Here is a 19,582-nt window from a genome sequence, read left to right as displayed (position 1 = left end):
CGATGTCGGTGGCTTTGACCAGAAAGATGTAATTCTTTTTAATTAAAAAATTCTCTTTTTTTTTCTTTTTCCGGTAAAACGTGTGATGAATGAAGAAGTACCTCTTCGCGAATATTCTCGCTCTTTATTCGGGTGTCCGAATGAGTCTATGTGAAAACTCTTTTGCACGACTTTAAATTAAAACGCACAATTACACGAGAGCGAATTTGCTTACAATTAGTATACGATTATCCGCTCTTTTTCCCCTCCATCTTTCTCGCTCGTTAATTAATTCGTTCTCTTTCCCTCTCTCCTTTCTTTTGTTGTCGGGCCCATCTGTCTCCGAATTTTCGAAATTGATTTTCATGTAACGGCACGCCGTTGTGTAAGTCGCGTTTTTCGCGAATGACCGAAATAGAAAAATTCTGCAAAATCCCAAATTTCAATATCGCGAAATTGCTAGTAAATAATTCGGCGATGATACTATTAAAATACTCTTTTCACATCTTACGCTCGCTCGTTATTTTTTATAAATATGACGCACTTGTGCGAAAGTCACTTATGAAAACTGGAAAGCACCTCTCGCCATTTATTCCGCTATATTCCTCAGTCTTGCGAAATCGTATTACAGTCTCGAAACAAAAATACTTCTGCGGTTTCTCGGCGCTAGATATCGTACGCACAAAATTGAATTCCTGAATTCGCTGTGTACGTATATCGCGTGATATGCGTTCGCGTTTCATTTTTGCGCAAAAATTTGTCGCGAGTATTTCCTAGCGCAGAATTTTTCTCAATATTTTTAACACGAAATAAAGTAAACGCGTTTGAACACACTTTGAGTGTATTGGGTTTTTTTTTCTTTTTTTTAATACTAGAATAAACCTTGCACGCGCTGTTTTTCAAACGATCCTAATTGCAAACTGAACCGATAGCAAATTTCAAAACCTCCTTGCTCCTTAATAGATGACGTTTACTCTCGTTTGACGCGAAGCGAGCCAAGCGAGAGAATCAATCAGCATCGCGGGGAAAAAAGCAACAATATTTCGAGATAAGAGGCAACGATAAAAACAAATTTATTTTTGCCACCAATTTTTTTTTTTTTAGATTAGATTATCTTGTGATGAATCTGATCTCATATTACTGCATTACTACGTTAATAATGAAAAGTTATTGTTTTGCGTTGTTACAGAATGTCAGAAGGCAGTTTGCTATGGCTCGTGTACTGACGCTACAACTGCTGCGCTCCAAGCCGCCCCTTATCTCTTCATGGCAGCAACGGTGAGTGTATTAAAAACGTATAACATCTCTGCGATGCGTCAATTAATATTTCGCTTAGATATTTATACGTGGAAACCCGAAAGAATTTTGCAAGGAAATTATTTTCAGCTTGAATTCTTTTTTTTTTACATAAATATGATTAATCACATGATTAATCTTATAGACTCTATTACTTTAAACGAGATTTTTAAAATTAACATTATTAAAATATTTATTATAAAATTAGGAGAACGACTAATAGGTATCGCTTTTCTGAAAATCTAAAACAATTGAATGCACTCGGGTTCTTGCCAGGTTTATCCTCGCGTGTGCATACGATACGTGTGTGTGCGCACATATTCGAGAGAAGAAAGCCGCTTTGTGCTTTCTCTCTCTCTCTCTCTCTCGTCCTCTCGTTCTACAGTCTCTCGGACAGAGTCCAGAATCCAGACCGCCCCTTTCGGATATTCGTTTGTCGTATATCTTCGAGCCGGTCGTGCACTTTGGTACGTGCGATCGGCGGTCTGCCGATTAGGGAAAAGAGAGAAACGCGGGTCGAGTCCCCACGCGAGTTACGTGACAGTTTAAACACGGCAGTCAGAAAGACGTTATCTACGTACTTTTGATAACCTTATCAACCGATCTGATTCTTTTCTACTCCCGGGCGGTCTGCAATCTAAAGACAAGTTAAACTCGAGTATTGGCACGCGTTTCTAAAAATCTTTGATCTCTTTAAACCATTGGCGATCTTCAAATTGTTACGGGGTGGGACAAATTATTTTATTCCATTTTTACATTGAAAGTTATTTAGTTTAATATGAGCACCTAAATATGCGCGACGATATAACATTTAACTTTTTAGAACGTAATGCGCACTTTGAAAGGGTGGAATATATCTGGTATTGAACGGCTGACGATATATTTCCTTAGAGATACGCGGATCGCGAAATCAGCACGCTGTTACACCGAGATGCTTAATGGAAAGAGCGACGCGAGATGAAAGGGGCTGTAAAGAGAGACACGACTTCGCGTTTAGGGTGGCGCTCGCCGCTTGAAATATACGTGCGTGTCCCGATGCGCCCCGGGGTGCACCGGGGGGACGTAATCGAGGGCTGCCGGCGCGTTCGAATCGCGTCGACTTTGCTGAATGTGCGGTGGCGCTTCGATTAATAGTTATTGGTTTCGTTGCCGGTTGCGGACGCCTCCCGCCGCCGCTTCCTTTTCTCCTCTCCTCGTCCGTGACGGAGCGCCAGCCGTATCGGCAGCTTCGGGATAATATTAATCGCCTCTGAATCGCGCCGCGAAACGCTCGAACGAGTCGGAGAGAGTGTGGGCGCCCACAGGGCACGAAGGATACGCGAGCATACGATACGAAAATACCACACGAGGAATTACGCGTGGCGTCACGTCGAGCGAGATTCTCATATCGACCGACATGGCATGCTCCTTATTATTTGAGATTTTTACGAAATATTCGCCGTTGGATAAAATTCAACGTAATCGGTAAGGGAATATAAACGGGAATTGCGATTCGATCCAGCGGCGATCGATATTTTCAGAAATGAAATTATATTACGCGGATGATGCCTAACGGTTTGTTGACGTACTGGAAAACGAAAAGGGGATGACTGGTCGTCGGTTTCGCGGCTAAATGCAGACTCGAGATAGCGCTAACCGTTCGCAAATGGTATCGCGATTTGTCGTAGATGCGGGCAATGCAGCGCGGGCACTATCAACGCCAACATTCGTTTGGACCGCGATGTCCAACAACGGGGACCGACTTACCGCCGTTCTCGGTATTCGCGTATCACGTCAATGTGCCGCCTAGCGCTTATCGCTGGTCGATAACGCGTGGAACACGCACCTGCGCCAGCGTCGAATTTTACGTCACCGTGGACCACTCCGAGGTCGCTGGGAGGCTGTGACACGCAAAGAGATATTCGTTCTCGCGCGGGGATAACAAATCCGCAGGGTCATTTAGGCTTAACGAACCCCGCGGACTCGAGCTCCACTTGCATGCATTTACATGTCATACATACGCTTTCGCTAGCGTAGTAAACGTTTAAAGAAAATTGGAATCGAGATACGGTTTAATTTAATAATAATGAAAGAATAGGAATAAGAAAAAAAATTCATTAAATTCGTTAAGTATCGCATTTTCGTCGAGACAAGCGCGGACAAACACTCTCGTACAGAAAATACGGTGAGCATGAGGGCGGACATAAATATTCAGCTTCTAATCGAGTGCCTCGTCCCGCGCCACGCCGTCGTTAATTTTCCGTAAAGGCCGATGAAGAGAGTAAAAAGTTAAGGCCGAGTATATCGGGGAGTGTAAAAGCGTAGACGCTACGTAACGAGCAACGCGGAGGCCCTTCCGGTTACTTTTCCGCCGAGTTATTGCATCCGCGCTTCTCGCCGTCGTTAAAAGGTAAACGAGCGTACGGTTCTTTTCGCGAGAGACGATGCTTTATCGCTTTATAAGTAGTCACGATGAAGTAGACAATCGCGAAGGTTGTTATAACTCGCTTCGCCGCTTGTAAGCTTGGAAAGTCCGTTCGTGTCAGCGTTTATTAAGATCGACTGCACTTTTTTTTTTCTCTTTTCAAATCACTAAAACAACCGAAAGAATCTATATACAAGGGATCGATTATTAATGTCGTAACTGTGGTTCGACGCAATCAGACTTTATAAAAAAATTGAATCTTATTCTTAGAGTTTGAAACGTAATTATCAGCTGAACTTTGAACGCGCGCACTTCTGTTGCAAATGCATGCCCATTTACATCGATGTATTTGAAATACGCGTGTACGGTACGAGTGAGTTGATCGCTGGTAAGGTAGAGGATGTAAAACAGCATAGAGAATTAGCCGTGCATTTGAACCTCATTCCGTTTGCGTTGGGAATACTCGTGCTAAGCGAGTCGTGCCTCCAATTTTAAGGCAAAGCAAACCTGACGTTTCCATGCCGTTGGTTTTCATTAAGAAGCCGGGCCGGCAAGCAAATGTAACCGACTGCCCGTGCTTAGCATTCAGCCCCGTTCCTGCCAGCCAGGTTTGCTATAAGTTTCTGCCGGTCCAGCGACCCCTTCGTAACCTTCCTCTCTCTCTCTCGTTGTTCCGGTCTCGGTGGTACATGCGGAGACGATAAAGGCGATATGCAAACGAGACACGTGTGCTGCTTGTCTCTAATTAATGTGTCAATTGAAACCACGGGTCGCTCGTTGATATTTTTCGCTCTCTCGCACTCGTTATGAATTATCAAATTAACATTATTTAATCGTTATAATATTATCATAAGTTTACACACGCTTGCTCGTTTCTTCATTTATTAATCTTTTTTTTCTTTTTTTTGTTCTTTTTTTTTTTTTGCCTTTTTTCTTTTATTTAATTCTTTATTTTTTCATGACGGCTGCCGAGCTTTAGAGCTTCGAATCGCAAAGTAAATGCGCCAACAATTTTACGCGAGGTATACCCTGTGCGGTGGGTGCATTAGCGAGGTCTTTAATGCCGCCACGTGGCTTCACACGGAATGCTCAAGCGGCTTTGGCCGTCTTGGCTGCAAGACCTTTCTCTCCACGCCCACGCACTCGCTTACTCTGTTACACACCGGCCGACGTATGTTGTATATATACGCAATGTAAATGCCTCGTTACAACGGAGCCAGGGAAAATAGTAAAGAAAGATTCCAGAGATTCTCTCCCCCCCCCTTCCCCCTTTTTATCCGCTCATTGCGCCGTATTCGCCGAGCGGAGAAGAAATCGGACTCGACCGAGTTTCCTACGTTAGCACTGACTTAGCCAGGTCTCGCAGCATCTCACGAAACCAATGAAGTGAGTTCTTCCTCGGAATCGCGGGAGATAAAGTAGTAAACTTCTCTTCTAACTTGAAGGGATTACTTGGTTTTACGTCCAACGCTCGACTCGCGCTTAAACACGTAGAGATACCTCGTCGTTGGTTCTTCTCGCGAATGCACTTGCTTTCTCTTTTTTTTTTTTTTTTTTTTTTTTTTTTTTTTCCGCGTACGAAAATTGTTGACGCGTTGCAAAAATTTAAGTCTACAACGACGTTGTCGTTATAAATTATTCCGGCGAGTGTTTTTCGGGTGCCTCGCTATCGCGCGACTCGAAACGAATTAACGCTTTGTTCTGCAATTTCTTCGGAGGAAAATTACGTTGCGGTAGAGTTTCCGTCCATAATGCTCTTTTCGTCGTTGTAACGAACGAGTTATCCCCTTCGGCAGCAGGCAGCCTCGAGAAATGAGAACGGGAAGAGGGAAGCGGGGCGGTGCACGAAGTGGCAAGGGGCGCCGAGGGAGTGAGAGAAGGAAAGCTTTGTGTTACAGCCCACAACAATGCCGGTGATGCAAGAGCCGTCTCCTCTCAAACGATAGTCAAGCTAGTGCACAATGGGCCGCAGTTTATCGTGCTTTTATTATTCCTCCTTCGAAATAACGCCACTTGCCGCGTATGTTGTATGTCCAAATATTTGGTTTTTATCGGCAAATATTAGAACTTTTCATTCTCTAATACTCCAAAGTGCATCTCGCGCTGCCGCCAGCGCTGCGGCTTGGAGTAAATTTATCTCGCGTTTACCTGTTTTCGCTAATATTTTACTCACGTTATTATTTCCCATCTAATTAACATACATATATGCGTGTGTACATATAACATACTTATTTGTGACTTTTAAGACCGTAATATCCCCGAGAATATCGCGGGACAAAATTGACGTTTAAACGTTACGGTGCACATATCGGAAGTTCAGTTTGACAACGTAGAATCGACTGTATATACATCGCGTTCCCGTTTACCTTCTTTTTCCTTCTTAAGCGCGCACTTAGTTTCGCCCGTACTCCTCGAGCCGATCCGAGCGGAGTCTAGAGTTCTCAGCCCCGTAAATCCTTTAAGTGTCTCCCCGCTTTTACCACCCAACCCTCGGACCATAGATAGCGGGGCCAGGGAGTTCGGGCTCGGTGAAGGAGGGACGGTCGTGAAGGCGGACTACTTGCGCAGTAGTTGTACCATTTTTCTTTACGTACGTCCAGCCTGGCTTATCCCGTATCGTTTCCGCGATGTAGTCGTTCTCTCACAATCAGGAGATTAGACGATAGTCATCTCGGTGATGAAGTCGTCTAGAGAAATAAAGCACGGCCCTTGTTCGCGACACGCGAGATTCTCTTCTCGCACAACGCGCTCTGACCTCACCGACGTCTTTGTGACGCGTCCGTGGATGTGCGTGAGAACAATCGTATCCGAAACAGATTCGCAAGTGCAATTTAATTGACGGATTATTGTATCGCGCAAGATAATTGGCTGGCGGAATCGATCGCCGCGAGAAATAAATGTTGAATGAAAAATATAGCGGCGATATACCTATTTGCTAACGAGGGTTTATTAATGAGGGTTAAGAGCTTTATCCAAAATCACCAAGCGACATTCTTACACCCACGATCGGTATTTTATACATCGTCCCGACGGGTTTATCTCGAGCTTTCACAAATACCACGGTAAGACCTTATAATATAATCAGCGACCAAAAAGTTTCGCGCGAGTTTGCAATATTTCAAAAGTTAAAGGATAGTCGGTGCCACAAACTACGGCCGGTACCTCTGCATTAATTAAGGACGCGAGTTTCTCGTTTGTGCAGGCGAGCGGGATGATTACCGGTGCCGATACAAGAGCGGTCTTTGAAGGGGTCCTCTCGACGGCCCCCGGTCGTCGGGCGAGTAGTCGCGTTGTACATGGTGTTCCAAGCAACGTGTCGCTCCCGAAAACCGAAACCTTTCATTTTCGATTCTAATTTCCTGCCCGTAGTTTCTAAGGTGCAACATGTTGCTCGGGGACACCCCGTATAAGAAATAATTGTGACACCCGACTCGAATGTATTCAGGTCTCGACCGAGCTGTACACATTTTCTCCCGCGTGTTACATCGAGTTACTTTGTAGTCTCGTCTTAACGATACCTCTCGTTGATGGCGATGCCGCTGTCGGCGATGGTAGTGGTGATGCTGTTGCTAGTGCCGCTGGCGGACGCTCCGGGCGCCGTGATTGTAATATAGGTCAACGTTTACACAGCTGCTTTAAGCTGGATTTACTGAAGAGCTTTCGCCGTACTACGCCAACCGGAGCAAACTGGGACGGCAAATATATTTTTTATCGCGCAATCGTACACCGCCGCTACCTTCTTTCTCGTCCGCTCGTTACATGTAAAAACAATTTCTCGCGTGCGTGTACACGTGTGCGCTCGTACACGTGAATCATTCTTATTTTTTTTTCTTCCCTTCGATTGTACACGTAAATTGACTCTATTATCGCTCTCTCTTTTCCCGGAGTTAATATTGCGCCCGCATAATGCAACAATTAACAAATTTTTTATTCACGATCTTGTTTACCATTATTTCGAATTTCTTTGTTGGCGAAAGTTCTGATTATAAGCCGCCAGTTTAAATAAGTTTAACAAGCTTTCAGTATTATATTTTAATTAATTCTCGAATCAATTGCGCTTACGTTGTATATTTGTCAATTAAAAGAAACATAATCGATGACCTATATTATCCCGGTGAGAGGCGAACGGGTCTAATTATGGCTTTAGCCTAGATAAAATCGGAGGGCGAAATAGCGGTCGTGGTATCGCCTACGGCTGTATATTAACCACGGCTAAATATGTAACCGTTTGGGGAGCGAAGCGCAGATAATGCTCGGATCGGAGATAAGATAAGAGTTGCCGTCAATGTGCGTTGCTTTGAATATACGTCACGCGAGCAAGGAAATGTGTTCGCAAACAGAACTTCGGTTTTCGTCTTCAAAGGCGTCGCCGCAGCCTCCGCGTTTGCACTAGCGACGCTTAGTTTGTCTCGCGGTCTCGCGATCTTCTTGCGAGACTCACGAGATGGATTGGACCACCCATCGAGCGCCGGGGCGTACGTATATTTGCTAAGTGATTAATCCTGCTCCCCGGAAACCGGGTCACGATACGTTTAAGAACTCGTGCTTGAATTTTTTTTTTTTAATTAAATAGGGATGTAAAAATTATGGGAAATGTTAATGTTTTGAAAACATGTTATAAAATGTTTTCGCGTATTAATAACTGTTTTTTTTTCTTTTTTTTTTTATAAACGAGTTTGACTGACATCGGCACGTCCATTCCGCAAAAGCTTTAAAAGTGCGTGAGTGAATCGTACGGCTTTATGAATTACACGAGTCGATAAATAATATTCCGCTGGTACGAGTTAAATGCGTTTCGCCATTAAGTGCAAACCTCCGTTAATAAGTGTTTCAACCGAGGTACATTTGTCAACCGAGGTGCACGGCGCGCGGTCGATAATGTACGTAAATAATGAGATACTAATGATCATTTGCGTTACATTGTTTTTTACGCGCGAACGATTTTAATCTCCAGTTATTTATATCCTTGTAATCGGAATTTAAAAGATATATGTAATTATTCATAACGTGCACGCACGGATGGTTTAGTGAATGTTTTTAACTTCTCTTACGGTTTAAATATACCTTTATTGTTTGAAAGATTATTTTAACTTTATTTTCATTGCGATAATATTAATAACCGTAAAACAAAAAAAAATAAAATAATAATAATAAATAGTTTTGCCGATTGCCATCTACAAATTGGAATATCTGACGCACCTTTTATTATTTTCTTTTTTCTTTGCACCGCCAAGACATTGGTAATTCGAGGGGAAATGCAGACGGGCGGTGTCTCGAGCGCTATTATCAGGTGGTGCATTCCCCGAGCTTGACTTCGACGCGGTAGCAGCTACGGAGAACGGTTTCTTTTCAGAACGCGCTATGAGAAATTCTAACTAGCAAAGTTTTCCCCGGGAGTAGCGCGAAAACGGGAACGTGCCAGGGATAAAGGGAATGCGGGGGAAATAACCGGGACGAAGGAAGGAAAGAGCAGTTGACAACTTTTTAATCTCATTGAGATCTCATTGGGCCCGCTCTCGTTGTTCCATCGGGGCGAAACTCCGGCGGCTCGCGGCAAACAAATTTTGTTCTCGGCTACCCTCGGCAATCACGGTAAGGTAAACGCACGTAGGTTTCTATTTCGCCGTTGATAATCACTAAATTTCAATTCTTCGTAATGCGAAGGTATCCCACTGTTTGCTTGAATACATTTTAACACGCGTAAAAGAAAAAAAAAATTAATTAACGAGATGAGTAAATTTTTTTTTTTTTACAATAACGCTCGCTGTTAACTCGGTTTCTTCTTTCTACCGCAAGCCAAACAGTTGCTTTTTAACGATCGTGAGAATACGGGGAATATTGCAGATTACCGTGCTTTATCGTAGGTATGTACGTAGAGCGCGAAACGGCGACGGAACTTGGAAATATACGCGACTGTGGCAGGAATGGCGATCGTTGCTCTTGTTGGCTACCGCGAGCAAAGAGGTGAACGGAATTGGATGCGAAGTAGCTCTAACCTGAGGAGAAAAGGGCGTCAGGAGAAAACGGAGACTTTCATATTTCCACTTTTCGTCCCTTTTCGCACTTTCTCTCGCGAGATCCCATTTCTCGAGTTTCTTACGACTAAGGCCGCGGCGCTTTTACCGAAGCGCAATGTGAGTGCAGATCAGACGCGTACATTGGTAACGCGGTGAATAATATGACACGTAAAAAGAAAAAAAAAGAAACAAATTAAGCAAAATATAATTTTCAGTAATCATTTACATTCACACAGGCTGTTATATTCGATCCCGAACTTAATTCTTTTAGATTTCTCTAATCTCTAATCTAACTTAATATTTTCTTGGCAAAAAGTTCAATTAAATCAATTGCAGAGAAACAAACACGTAACGCCTGTTTTGCATGGGATAAATAAAATGCAGATGCTACGAACGGCCAAGCAGAAGCTAGAATGAGAAAATAAATCATCGTAGGGATATGATTAAACGCGCAAGTTGGCCTGGAAGCGATAGAAATCACTTTAGGCGATATGTCGACCATGTGGGAGGCAGCATTCGATGCGAAAATCGATACGATGGGAGAGTCGCTCGATTCAGACTGATACCGATGTGCAGGATAATATATGGTAAAGCCCAACGAGTACGAGCACGCATAAACGATAAGCCTACTCTGTATTCCTATCTGACTGTTTGCATCGGATTCGTGTATGTGCAAGTCCGCGGTGTATAACGCGATTTACATATCAATTAAAGTCCCTCGTTTTTTCCCCTTCCTCTTTCTCATCGTCCAACTTTCAAAAGTTCACGAGACAGTAAAATCTTTCCGAAACAACGTATGGCTGTGTGTTGCAGAAATTTGTTTTTTTTTTTATAATTATAGTAGAAGAAACTATGCGCGAGCTATTTTTTAAGAAACCTCGTACGTACGTCTCGTTCAACCGCTGGAGAAGAACAGAGAGAGAGAGAGAGAGAAGCTCGCGCGCGGCACGTACGCTGCTCACCCTTACCTCCTCCACTCCCAGTTACCTGTCCGTCTCTCTTTCTCTCTCACCTCTACACAATTTAACGCGTTATAAAAAAATTTATGTCCTGAATATTAATTGCAAATTGACCCGATACTGAATTTCACAACCTTCTTAACAACTAACGTTTATTCTCGTCCTTTTTTTTAATTACTAGAATAAATTTTGCGCACGCTTCACGTTTTTTTCACGTATTTCTTAAAAGATCCCAATTACAAATTAAATCGAACCTCAAATCTTCGACTTGACAGTCGACGGACTCTCGCTTGGCTTGCTTCACGTGAATAGAATTTTGCGACAACCAAATATTGCATTTTATTTTTTCCGAGCTATCGCTTTTGTTGAAACATATGTACGAATGTTATGCAAACGTGAACTAAGTATTCTCGTTCGAGAGATTTTCTAAGGGACTCTTTACCGGTGGTAATGGTATGCGAGACGATCCCTGGGGCTCGTTCATGTATCATTCATGCGTCGGTTTCCGTAGGCGTTACTCAGCTCGACGAAATGTCAAGTCCGCGAAGTTTACACCAGTCTTCAGCCGGTGACTGTTTCAGATCCATACTACAGTTATATTTTAGACTATCTTAGTATATATTACGATTGATTTCGATTCATTTATTCAGCGCAATTATTTAAGCTCAGATTCTAACAAGTTTGCAGCATCTTTTATTTCTTATTTGAATTTTTTTTGTAATGAATATTAATCAGAAAATTTAGTCGCCAACACTTAATACTTAGGAATAATTTGTTATTTAAAAAATAAAAAAAAACAGAAAAGTATACATGACTCATTTGCAATATGATATTAACAGGAACATTTGGAATTTAATTAATATCAAAATGATTTTACTCGTTTAAATACTCGAAAACTGGATGCGCTTTAACGAACGAAATACAATATCGCATCGACGTTTTATTATTTTTTTTTTTTTTTTTTTGGCTTATAGTGCACCGAGCATTAATTTGATTGAACGTTGTTCACTTCGGTGTTAGCGGCGAGGGATGCGCGCACTGACAAGCCAGGGCGATTCGTTGTCACACGGAAATGTGGTGTAAGAACGCAAGGAGAAAAGTTCGAGAAATCAGTAACGCGAGGAGTATCGACGAAGAAACTTCGTCACGTATAGAGATAGGTGAACCTACGATAGGCAGTGACACTGGATAATAGGCTACATATCGCGTTATGTATACGTACCGGCTTAGCAGCATTATGTATCTTTAACGCCCCCGCGAGAATTATTATCGCATTTGAAAGTTTCTATCCGGGGAATCATCCGGTCATAAAGACCGTTCGCGAATTGCTATCATTCTTGTAGTCGCGATGCAGTTGGAATATGTGATCTTGCTGAGGGAGGAGGAGGAATGGAACTTGATTTCCTAGAGTTCAAAAAGTACGATTCAGCAATCGCCATGGGCGTTTCTGACTGCGCTGCGAGTCGCAATCGGGATATATGAGTTAAATAATGATAAAAAAATATTTTTTTTTGTACCACAAACGCGCTCAGAAAGAGTGCATGGTGAAAATAAATGTAAAAATTAAATTTTTTATTATTGCTCGTGCTTATATGCACCGAGTATTTTTTGTGTTGTTATAATATAATTTATTAAATTACTTAAAAATACTTTTATATGTATTATTAAATATATCTTTTTTCTGTCGATATAATTTCTTTATTACATATTTTATTAAATTAATTTTTCAATCCGCGTATCAGTAACGAAACAGATTATTTATTTGATTATTAATACGTAATGTAGCATTAAAAATTGATAATTTTTCTGGATTTGGGGTAATCGGTGCAGATTTTAATTTGATAAAAATATCCGCATTCGTAAATGATAGAAACTCCATGACGTATGCAAGGTGTTCAGTATATATGTGTGCACACTTTTCTTTCTTTCTCTCTCTCTCTCTCTCTTTCTCCCTTTGTTTTTACGTTTTTCTGTTCGCACAGAAACGATCTTGGAACTTTCGGGGAAAGGTATACTATCATTGTTATCCCGGCGCTCAGTGAAATTCCCTCGAAAATCACGGCGAATCGCGGATTTACGTCACTGAGAGTAAAGGAAAGGAAATGACCGGTTGCGGCAATAGAATGACTTCCCCTTGAACGTTCTATCTTTATCTGGTTTATTTGCGCCGAGATAGTTCATCGCGTACGTGTGAATGTTTATTCTGGTTGAACGATGCTTGATACGCGATATGTAGAAATATGGCCGACGGAAGTCTATTTTCGCGGTGTTCGATCGGCCTAATGCGTTACAATGGCTTCGCTTCCTCGTTTCTATTAATAGCGTATTTTTTTTAGCACGAAAAATCACACGTGCGATTACCCGACGAGCTAACGTTATTAATAATGAATTTTAAAAACAAAATTCTGAGCTTTTTTTTTCCTTTTTTTTTCTCCCATAAAATTCTTTATCGCTGCAAACACTTTGCACCGCTGCAGCGAATATTAGCATTACCGTAGCGTTTACGTAACATGATTTGTAACCTCATACCGCGTGAGTGACATGCTCATTGATTAACATTAATATGTCGTTATTAATTATGCGATGACTGTACGACGATTAATGCGCTACGAACGGAACAAATAGCATTATTGCTGTTTGTACTTTGGTCTAGACAGTTGTAATTAATTTATTTTGACTATTCTGAAATGTGACTAGCTCCACCCGGTGAATTATCGGAGTTATAATTATCGCCTCCTCTGCTAATCCGTGCTCTCGCATGATTTATTAGCGCCGTCGTTAAATTACTTATTCGAAGTCGTTAAACAAAACGTATTCCACGACGGCGGAGCTACGCCGCTCTCGCGTTTAACCGCGACGCGTAATTCGCGGCAATTATAAGAGAAGGACCCCCGGACGTCGGCAACCGGAATATACCGCTGGACGTGTGGAACGGTGAAAGGAGCCCGGGCCAATTATTTTATGACCGCTCAGCGAAATATCGGAAGGGAAGAAATCGCAGCGGTAGATCTTCGCGGATCGGAGGAATCCGGCGAACGGTCGGAGGGAAGTAAGAAACGAGTTACCGGACCGTGGTCGGCCTCGAACGTTTCACGTACACACGTACACGCGCACGTATACATAAAAGTATAATTGCCCGCGGCTTCAGACGCTCCGCGAAAGAGGAGAGAAAACTTCCTCGATCCGTTCCGGTCCCGCATTCGACTGGACCGCGGAGGGCTTGCTTCGCCTGTCGAGTTTTTTTTTTTTTTCAGAATTTCATTGCGCGTTCCATTGTCCGTATCCACCAACAATGGCGCGGCGGCGCAATTCGGCAAAGATTTTCCTCTGCTTTACGTACACTCTACATCACGGCATTCTTCTTCGAGAAATCGAGAAAAGACTTATGAACCACCGATACGAATTCCGAGCGAGCATATTTTTCAGATCGATTGTGTCAAGTAGGATGTTTTAAAAAAAGAAAGAAAAAAAAAGAAAAGAAAAGGAGATATCTGCAATGGGGTTCTATTAAGCGCGACCTTTAGGACCGCGTTAAAATATCGTTCCGCCTTCTCGTTCCCGAGCGCGCCGCGTAATCTCGAGGTATATTACGACACTCGTGGATTAAAAAGAAGGAGCCTTTAGCCGGGCATTAATCAGCGCGAGCTGTCAGACTGTTCGCGGCTCTCGCAGCGGAGTCGAAGCGAAAGCGATTTATTCGTGCCGGTGCGCGGCCAATAAAAATGCAATTAAAGGATGGATAATGTGTTATACTGCTATTGTCAGCGGCGGCGGCGACGGCGGCGCCTATAAAGGGAACAAAGAGAAGAGCGGGAGAGAAGAATTAACCCAGTTGCGGAAAATAATACCGGCGAGAGGATCTATTCTCGCGAGCTGTTCTTGCACGGACAACGTTCAACTCGGAATCGGCCACGTGTTTCCGTCCCTCTGCCCGCCCCGCCCGCCGTCTAATAAAGGCCGGTCTCTTGCACATTCTCTCCCGCGTCTCTTCCCATCCCTTACGTCGCACCGTGCTCGTACTCGTATTCGTTCGAGAGTGGCTATTAAAATCACAGAGAATCAACCGCGACTCGTGCCATGACGAAGCTCTTTAATGGCGGCTCGTTAAATTGAAAGTCTCGCGAATAGTGTACGCGAAATGAACGGCTTCTATTTTTATGTAATTGCGACGGTGAAAACTGTAAATGCAGCGCTACAAGACACCGCGTTGTTTAACAAATTTGAAATTTATACAGATATTTCTGCAGGATAAGTCGATGAAGTTTCTTTCTTTCTCTTGCGTTCTTCAATAATTCATAAAGCATTGTAATATTGTAATTGGGTCGAAGCATAAACTGAATATTTGTCACTTCAACGAGCAGCGAAGCGAGCCTCGGTCGAGAAAAATTGATATAAATCGGCAAGAGCCGACCTGCCACGGAGAGAATAATGAAATTGCGCAATGATCGGTGAATCGCGACGAGGAAATGGCGATCGCGCCGGGGACGCGTGTACGCGATCGGGGGTGATATTACACGCCCCTTCGACCGAAGTACGTTTTCCGCGGGGCCATTGTGCGGTATCGATTACCGATGTCCGTCGTATTTAGTCGACTGAGGCTCGCAGTTTCCTCGCAGGCTGGTGCGCTATTTTCTGTTCATTGCTCGTCTTATCGCGCGCTCAGCTCACCCTCTCTCGTTTCCCCTCACTTTTTCTTTCTCGTGCAGAGCGAGCAGGTTCAAATTGTTTGCATTGTACGGATCGTCCCGATGATATTAGCCATTATATTAAACTCCGCGCGGAACCGAGACTCGAAAGATAGTGGAACGGGAAGAACTCTCCAGCCCCGGCAGCTGGGCGAGAGATATACTTCCGTCCGTCTCGTTCGTTCTTAACTTCTTCTCCCGCTTCCGTTCCCTGGAGCATTCCTCCCTGATATTTCAGCTCGTCCTAAGTCCCATGCACACCTCGCGGGGAGCGCCGAGTGGTAATACACATCGAGACGACGACGTCGCCGGATGTTTACTAAAGCCGACGGAGTTCGGTTCATTTAGCTTTTCGCAATCGCGTTCGACTACCGTTGTCTCCCGGCCGCGTGAAACTCGCCCTACGATCGGGGATTACGAATCCGAAAAATGAAATTCCGCCGCGATGCAACGGAAATGTTTATTTTGGAAATGCACGCTGCGTCAAGTTGACTCAAGTTTCATGAATTTTCAACATCAGGATGCGTCATGTGTATTTGATACGGCTTCAATATGCGGATTCTATTTGCTGCGTCAGGGAAAAAGGAAATACATATCCTTCCCTTTTTTTTTCTTTTTTTTTTTACGTTTTATTTTATTACAAACATATTTCTTTGCGTTTAAAATACGCTACCGCCTTTCCTGGATTTCTCACATTGCCGCGTTTAATCATATTTTTGTTTCACCGTTACGAGGTTCTACGTATTTTCAGCACGGAGGAAAGAATTTGCTTACTCTTCCCAAATAATTATAATCGCATTCGGCTCGGATCGTTCTTTTCTTTAATTCGCGATAAATTATATTTCTCATACGTTTTCTGCGGCGCGGGGCAAACAATGGAATTCATAAATTTGAATTAGCGCAAAGGTAAAAAGTGCGCTGTGAGTAAACTCAAAGATGTGCATAACTCATTTCGCGGAAGCTACTTACCCGCCAGTTTATCTGCCCGTAGCACAATTACGAAACGCGAACGTGTACCGTCCGTGCGATGATGTACACCCTCCCGCGCGTACAGTTCGTTGTACGAACCATATTGCTCCATAAATACTGAGAAAGGATATCTTCCGACGAGTCTTTTCGCCGGACGGAGGAAAGTGCGGCGGGTATTTTCGAATATTATTCGCAGAAGGTGCAGCCAAACATTTCGATGACAAATGGCTCCATAAAAATGTGACCGCTTTCCTCAGTTTCGTTATTTATTTCCACAATTAAATTCCTAAATATACGTAAGAGTCGTAATTATTTGTTCGTTCGCGCGGCGGTTTACGGGTACGTCTTCGTTGCGCGAAAGACGATATTCAGGCAAGGTCGGCTGCCAGATGGTGATAATCAAAAAGAGGAGCGATGAGAGATTCTATCTTTGTGAAAGATGCGCGTTTCTTTTCTCTCTCGATCTCCCCTTTTGAAAGTCGCCAGCCGCGCTTTATCGCCCGCGCGCTCGTCCACGGAAATGCATTCGGCAATGCCGCGCGTACAAGTTCCACGCTGTAAATCAAACCCTACGGGACCATTAGGACGGCCCATAACTCGCCGATATCTCGAGGACCGCCGGCTTATTATATCTTGCATATATAATTCGGCGAAGTGGCGGGTATCCGCTTCGGTAACCGGAGCGTTGTATCGCGCGATGGATGAACAGATCGGCCGTGGCATAATTGATCAGCGGCGCGGAGCCGATCGACTGGACGCCGGATTGACCCCGTACGATCGACGTCGTTCGCGATTCATTCATTATTCAACCGCGGGCGGTTACTCCGCGATCATCGTAATTGATTTCAATACCTGGGACATTTCAACGCCAACGGCAGATTATATCCGCCAGCCCGTAATTAATGACGCGCGAAAAAGCTAATGCGAATGTATCATCCCGCAGTTTCTAAAAGATCGCGAATACTTATTTTGAAACGGTCGAAATTTATCAAGTCTCTCTCCGAGCGCGTTAGCAATTTAGCTGGGAATAATAAATTTCGCGGCGCCTTTAAAATCGTTGCTGTCGAACAACGGGATGGAGCTTCCGACAAGTGATATATGTTTGCGAAAATGACAAACACGCCGGCGCCGTTAAAATCGAGCACGCCGCGTTCCTCCTTCCGAGATATGTTGTACACTCGGCCCCAGCTGTGCTCATATGTAACCTGTAATAGAATAGTTGTTGCTATTTTTGTGCGCGCCACACCGTACACAGGAGAACGGAGATCTTTTGATCAACTCGAAACCTCAAACACGATCCCGCTCTTAAATGCAAGCGCGGATATGCCACGTCAAACGCACACGTGCGTCGACAGAGCGGTCGTTTCGATTACGCGGACGCCCTACGTTTTCCCTCTTCCCATTTAGGTTTTTACGAAAATTTTCCATCTCTTCGATATACAAACTACTTTTTTTTTTTTTTTATTTTATTTTTAAACATCGTCCCTGAAAAAAATATTCTTGTCTCTAGCTGCAAATATTGCGACGAGAAAATAAGTTTATGCGGATCGGTGGTCTTGGATCGGTGCAAAAAATTTTTCGGGGATAAAAATTTTAATTAGAATCCGAACGGGTTTTATATTCTCCGCGTTCGCCCGATCGGAATTTAGGGAGCGCGCATTCGACATAATACGTCGCGCATGCACATGCTCCGGCACGCTCTCTCGCGCTTCTCTTTCTCTTCTCTTCCTCTCTGCGAGCTGTGTTATGCAATGCGAGGTACGAAAATAGAAGAAGGTTCCTACGGCGACGACCACGACGAGAAGTGACACGCTATGCCTTCTCGGAATTGAACGAGAACTAGACGTCCCATCTCGTAGCACGTGCTACATAGATTTGCTCGTTTCGATACTTCCTCTTCTCCCCCCCACCCTTCCTTCCTCTCCTTTTTATCGCATATTTTATGAGCGCGACAATTTCGATAGACGAGCCGGCGAATATTACGCTTTTCTTACGAGCTGCGCGGCATGCAAAAATATCCGATGGAATTAATACGTTCCATCGCAGTGATCACGACTGAAAATGGGAAATGAATGGAAATCGTCACAATGTGGCTTCCCATATTGCACGGCGCATTGTTCGACGACACCCGATATTAAATTAAAGGGCCTCCGGTAATTGGATCCTCGTCATATTACACACGAACTCGCTTCTAGCTTGAACCGCGTGTGTTATTCTGTTACATTTACTTATATATACGACTGAAAGGGCGGCCCTAACGAAAGTTTGTCATAGAGCGCGAACGACAATTGAGCAAAATATTAACGAACGCGCAAATTAATAACGGTCGCTGCTGCAAACGAGGCGATTGATAATTGCCGAGTCTCATTGACGGTAACTCGGTTAATTATACGTTATAAATATTCGAGTTGCGCTCATTCGCTTGCTAATAGATACTAAATGCAACCTGTAAAATATTCACGCTTGTACGTTTATTGTCGCGTTAATAATGTTCTTTTTTTTTTTTTTAAGTGTTATCTGAGCTTTCTTTCGCGAGAATTATTCGTTCGTACGAAATTCTGAAAGATATTTAATATTATTTTGAAGAATATACGAAAATATTAATTGTATTAAAATTAAAGATGAAATGGAATCGACAACTTGCTGCTCGCTAAATAAATTAATAAGGAGATGATCGCATCGTTGCTGCGAAATTGCAGCGAACGTGTTAAGACGAATGCTCGTTGGTAATGTGACCGGCATCAAATTGGGTATCGTGCACCGTAATTATCATAACGCTGAACTCATCATATCGCCGCAGTGAGTTATTGCCGCGGCGAGTAAATGCTTCCTTTCTGCGCATAAGTAGATACCATTTCCATGCTAATAGCCAATTTCTGTACCAGAGCCGCGAAGCCGGTTTTCGATAAATCGCGATACGCGACGGCGGAAAGAAGCCCATCTATTTCCGGTCGGTTTATAAGCCGGCAAATTTACGACTTTGTCGCCACGTCACTCCGACGCAATTTAGTACGCGAATGCGCCAGATACCGTCGGCATTACGCAAACTCGAACGCGCACTCGCGCTAATTAATAATGCGTTCTGTATCAGCGATCGTTATCGGCAAATGCACCACTTTGCGAACAACACTCTTGCAAATTCACGATGTTGATGTGGTATCGACTGGCGCGATATATGCATTCGAATTCGTTTCAAAATACAAGCCCCGCGTCGTGCTTAATTCCGGAGCAACGCTAAACAAGCTCGACCCTAGCTGAAAGCATATTTTGATA

At 43.5% G+C, this 19,582-nt stretch overlaps 1 protein-coding gene across 5 annotated transcripts in view; it reads left to right on the top strand.

Annotated features, from left to right (window-relative positions):
* Nucleotides 1-19,582, top strand: part of LOC139113942 (zinc finger protein 541) — a 344,562-nt gene that overhangs the window by 69,044 nt on the left and 255,936 nt on the right. For all 5 annotated transcript variants that reach the window (XM_070675406.1, XM_070675404.1, XM_070675403.1 and 2 more), the window contains one exon: nucleotides 1,169-1,257. In XM_070675406.1, coding sequence (XP_070531507.1) covers nucleotides 1,246-1,257 — 12 coding nt within the window. In that variant the 5' untranslated portion in view covers nucleotides 1,169-1,245. The remainder of the gene's footprint in view (nucleotides 1-1,168; nucleotides 1,258-19,582) is intronic.

The sequence above is a fragment of the Cardiocondyla obscurior genome, linkage group LG03 (assembly GCF_019399895.1).
Source record: "Cardiocondyla obscurior isolate alpha-2009 linkage group LG03, Cobs3.1, whole genome shotgun sequence".
Classification (NCBI taxonomy): domain Eukaryota; kingdom Metazoa; phylum Arthropoda; class Insecta; order Hymenoptera; family Formicidae; genus Cardiocondyla; species Cardiocondyla obscurior.
This window is presented reverse-complemented; position numbering and strand designations above follow the sequence as displayed.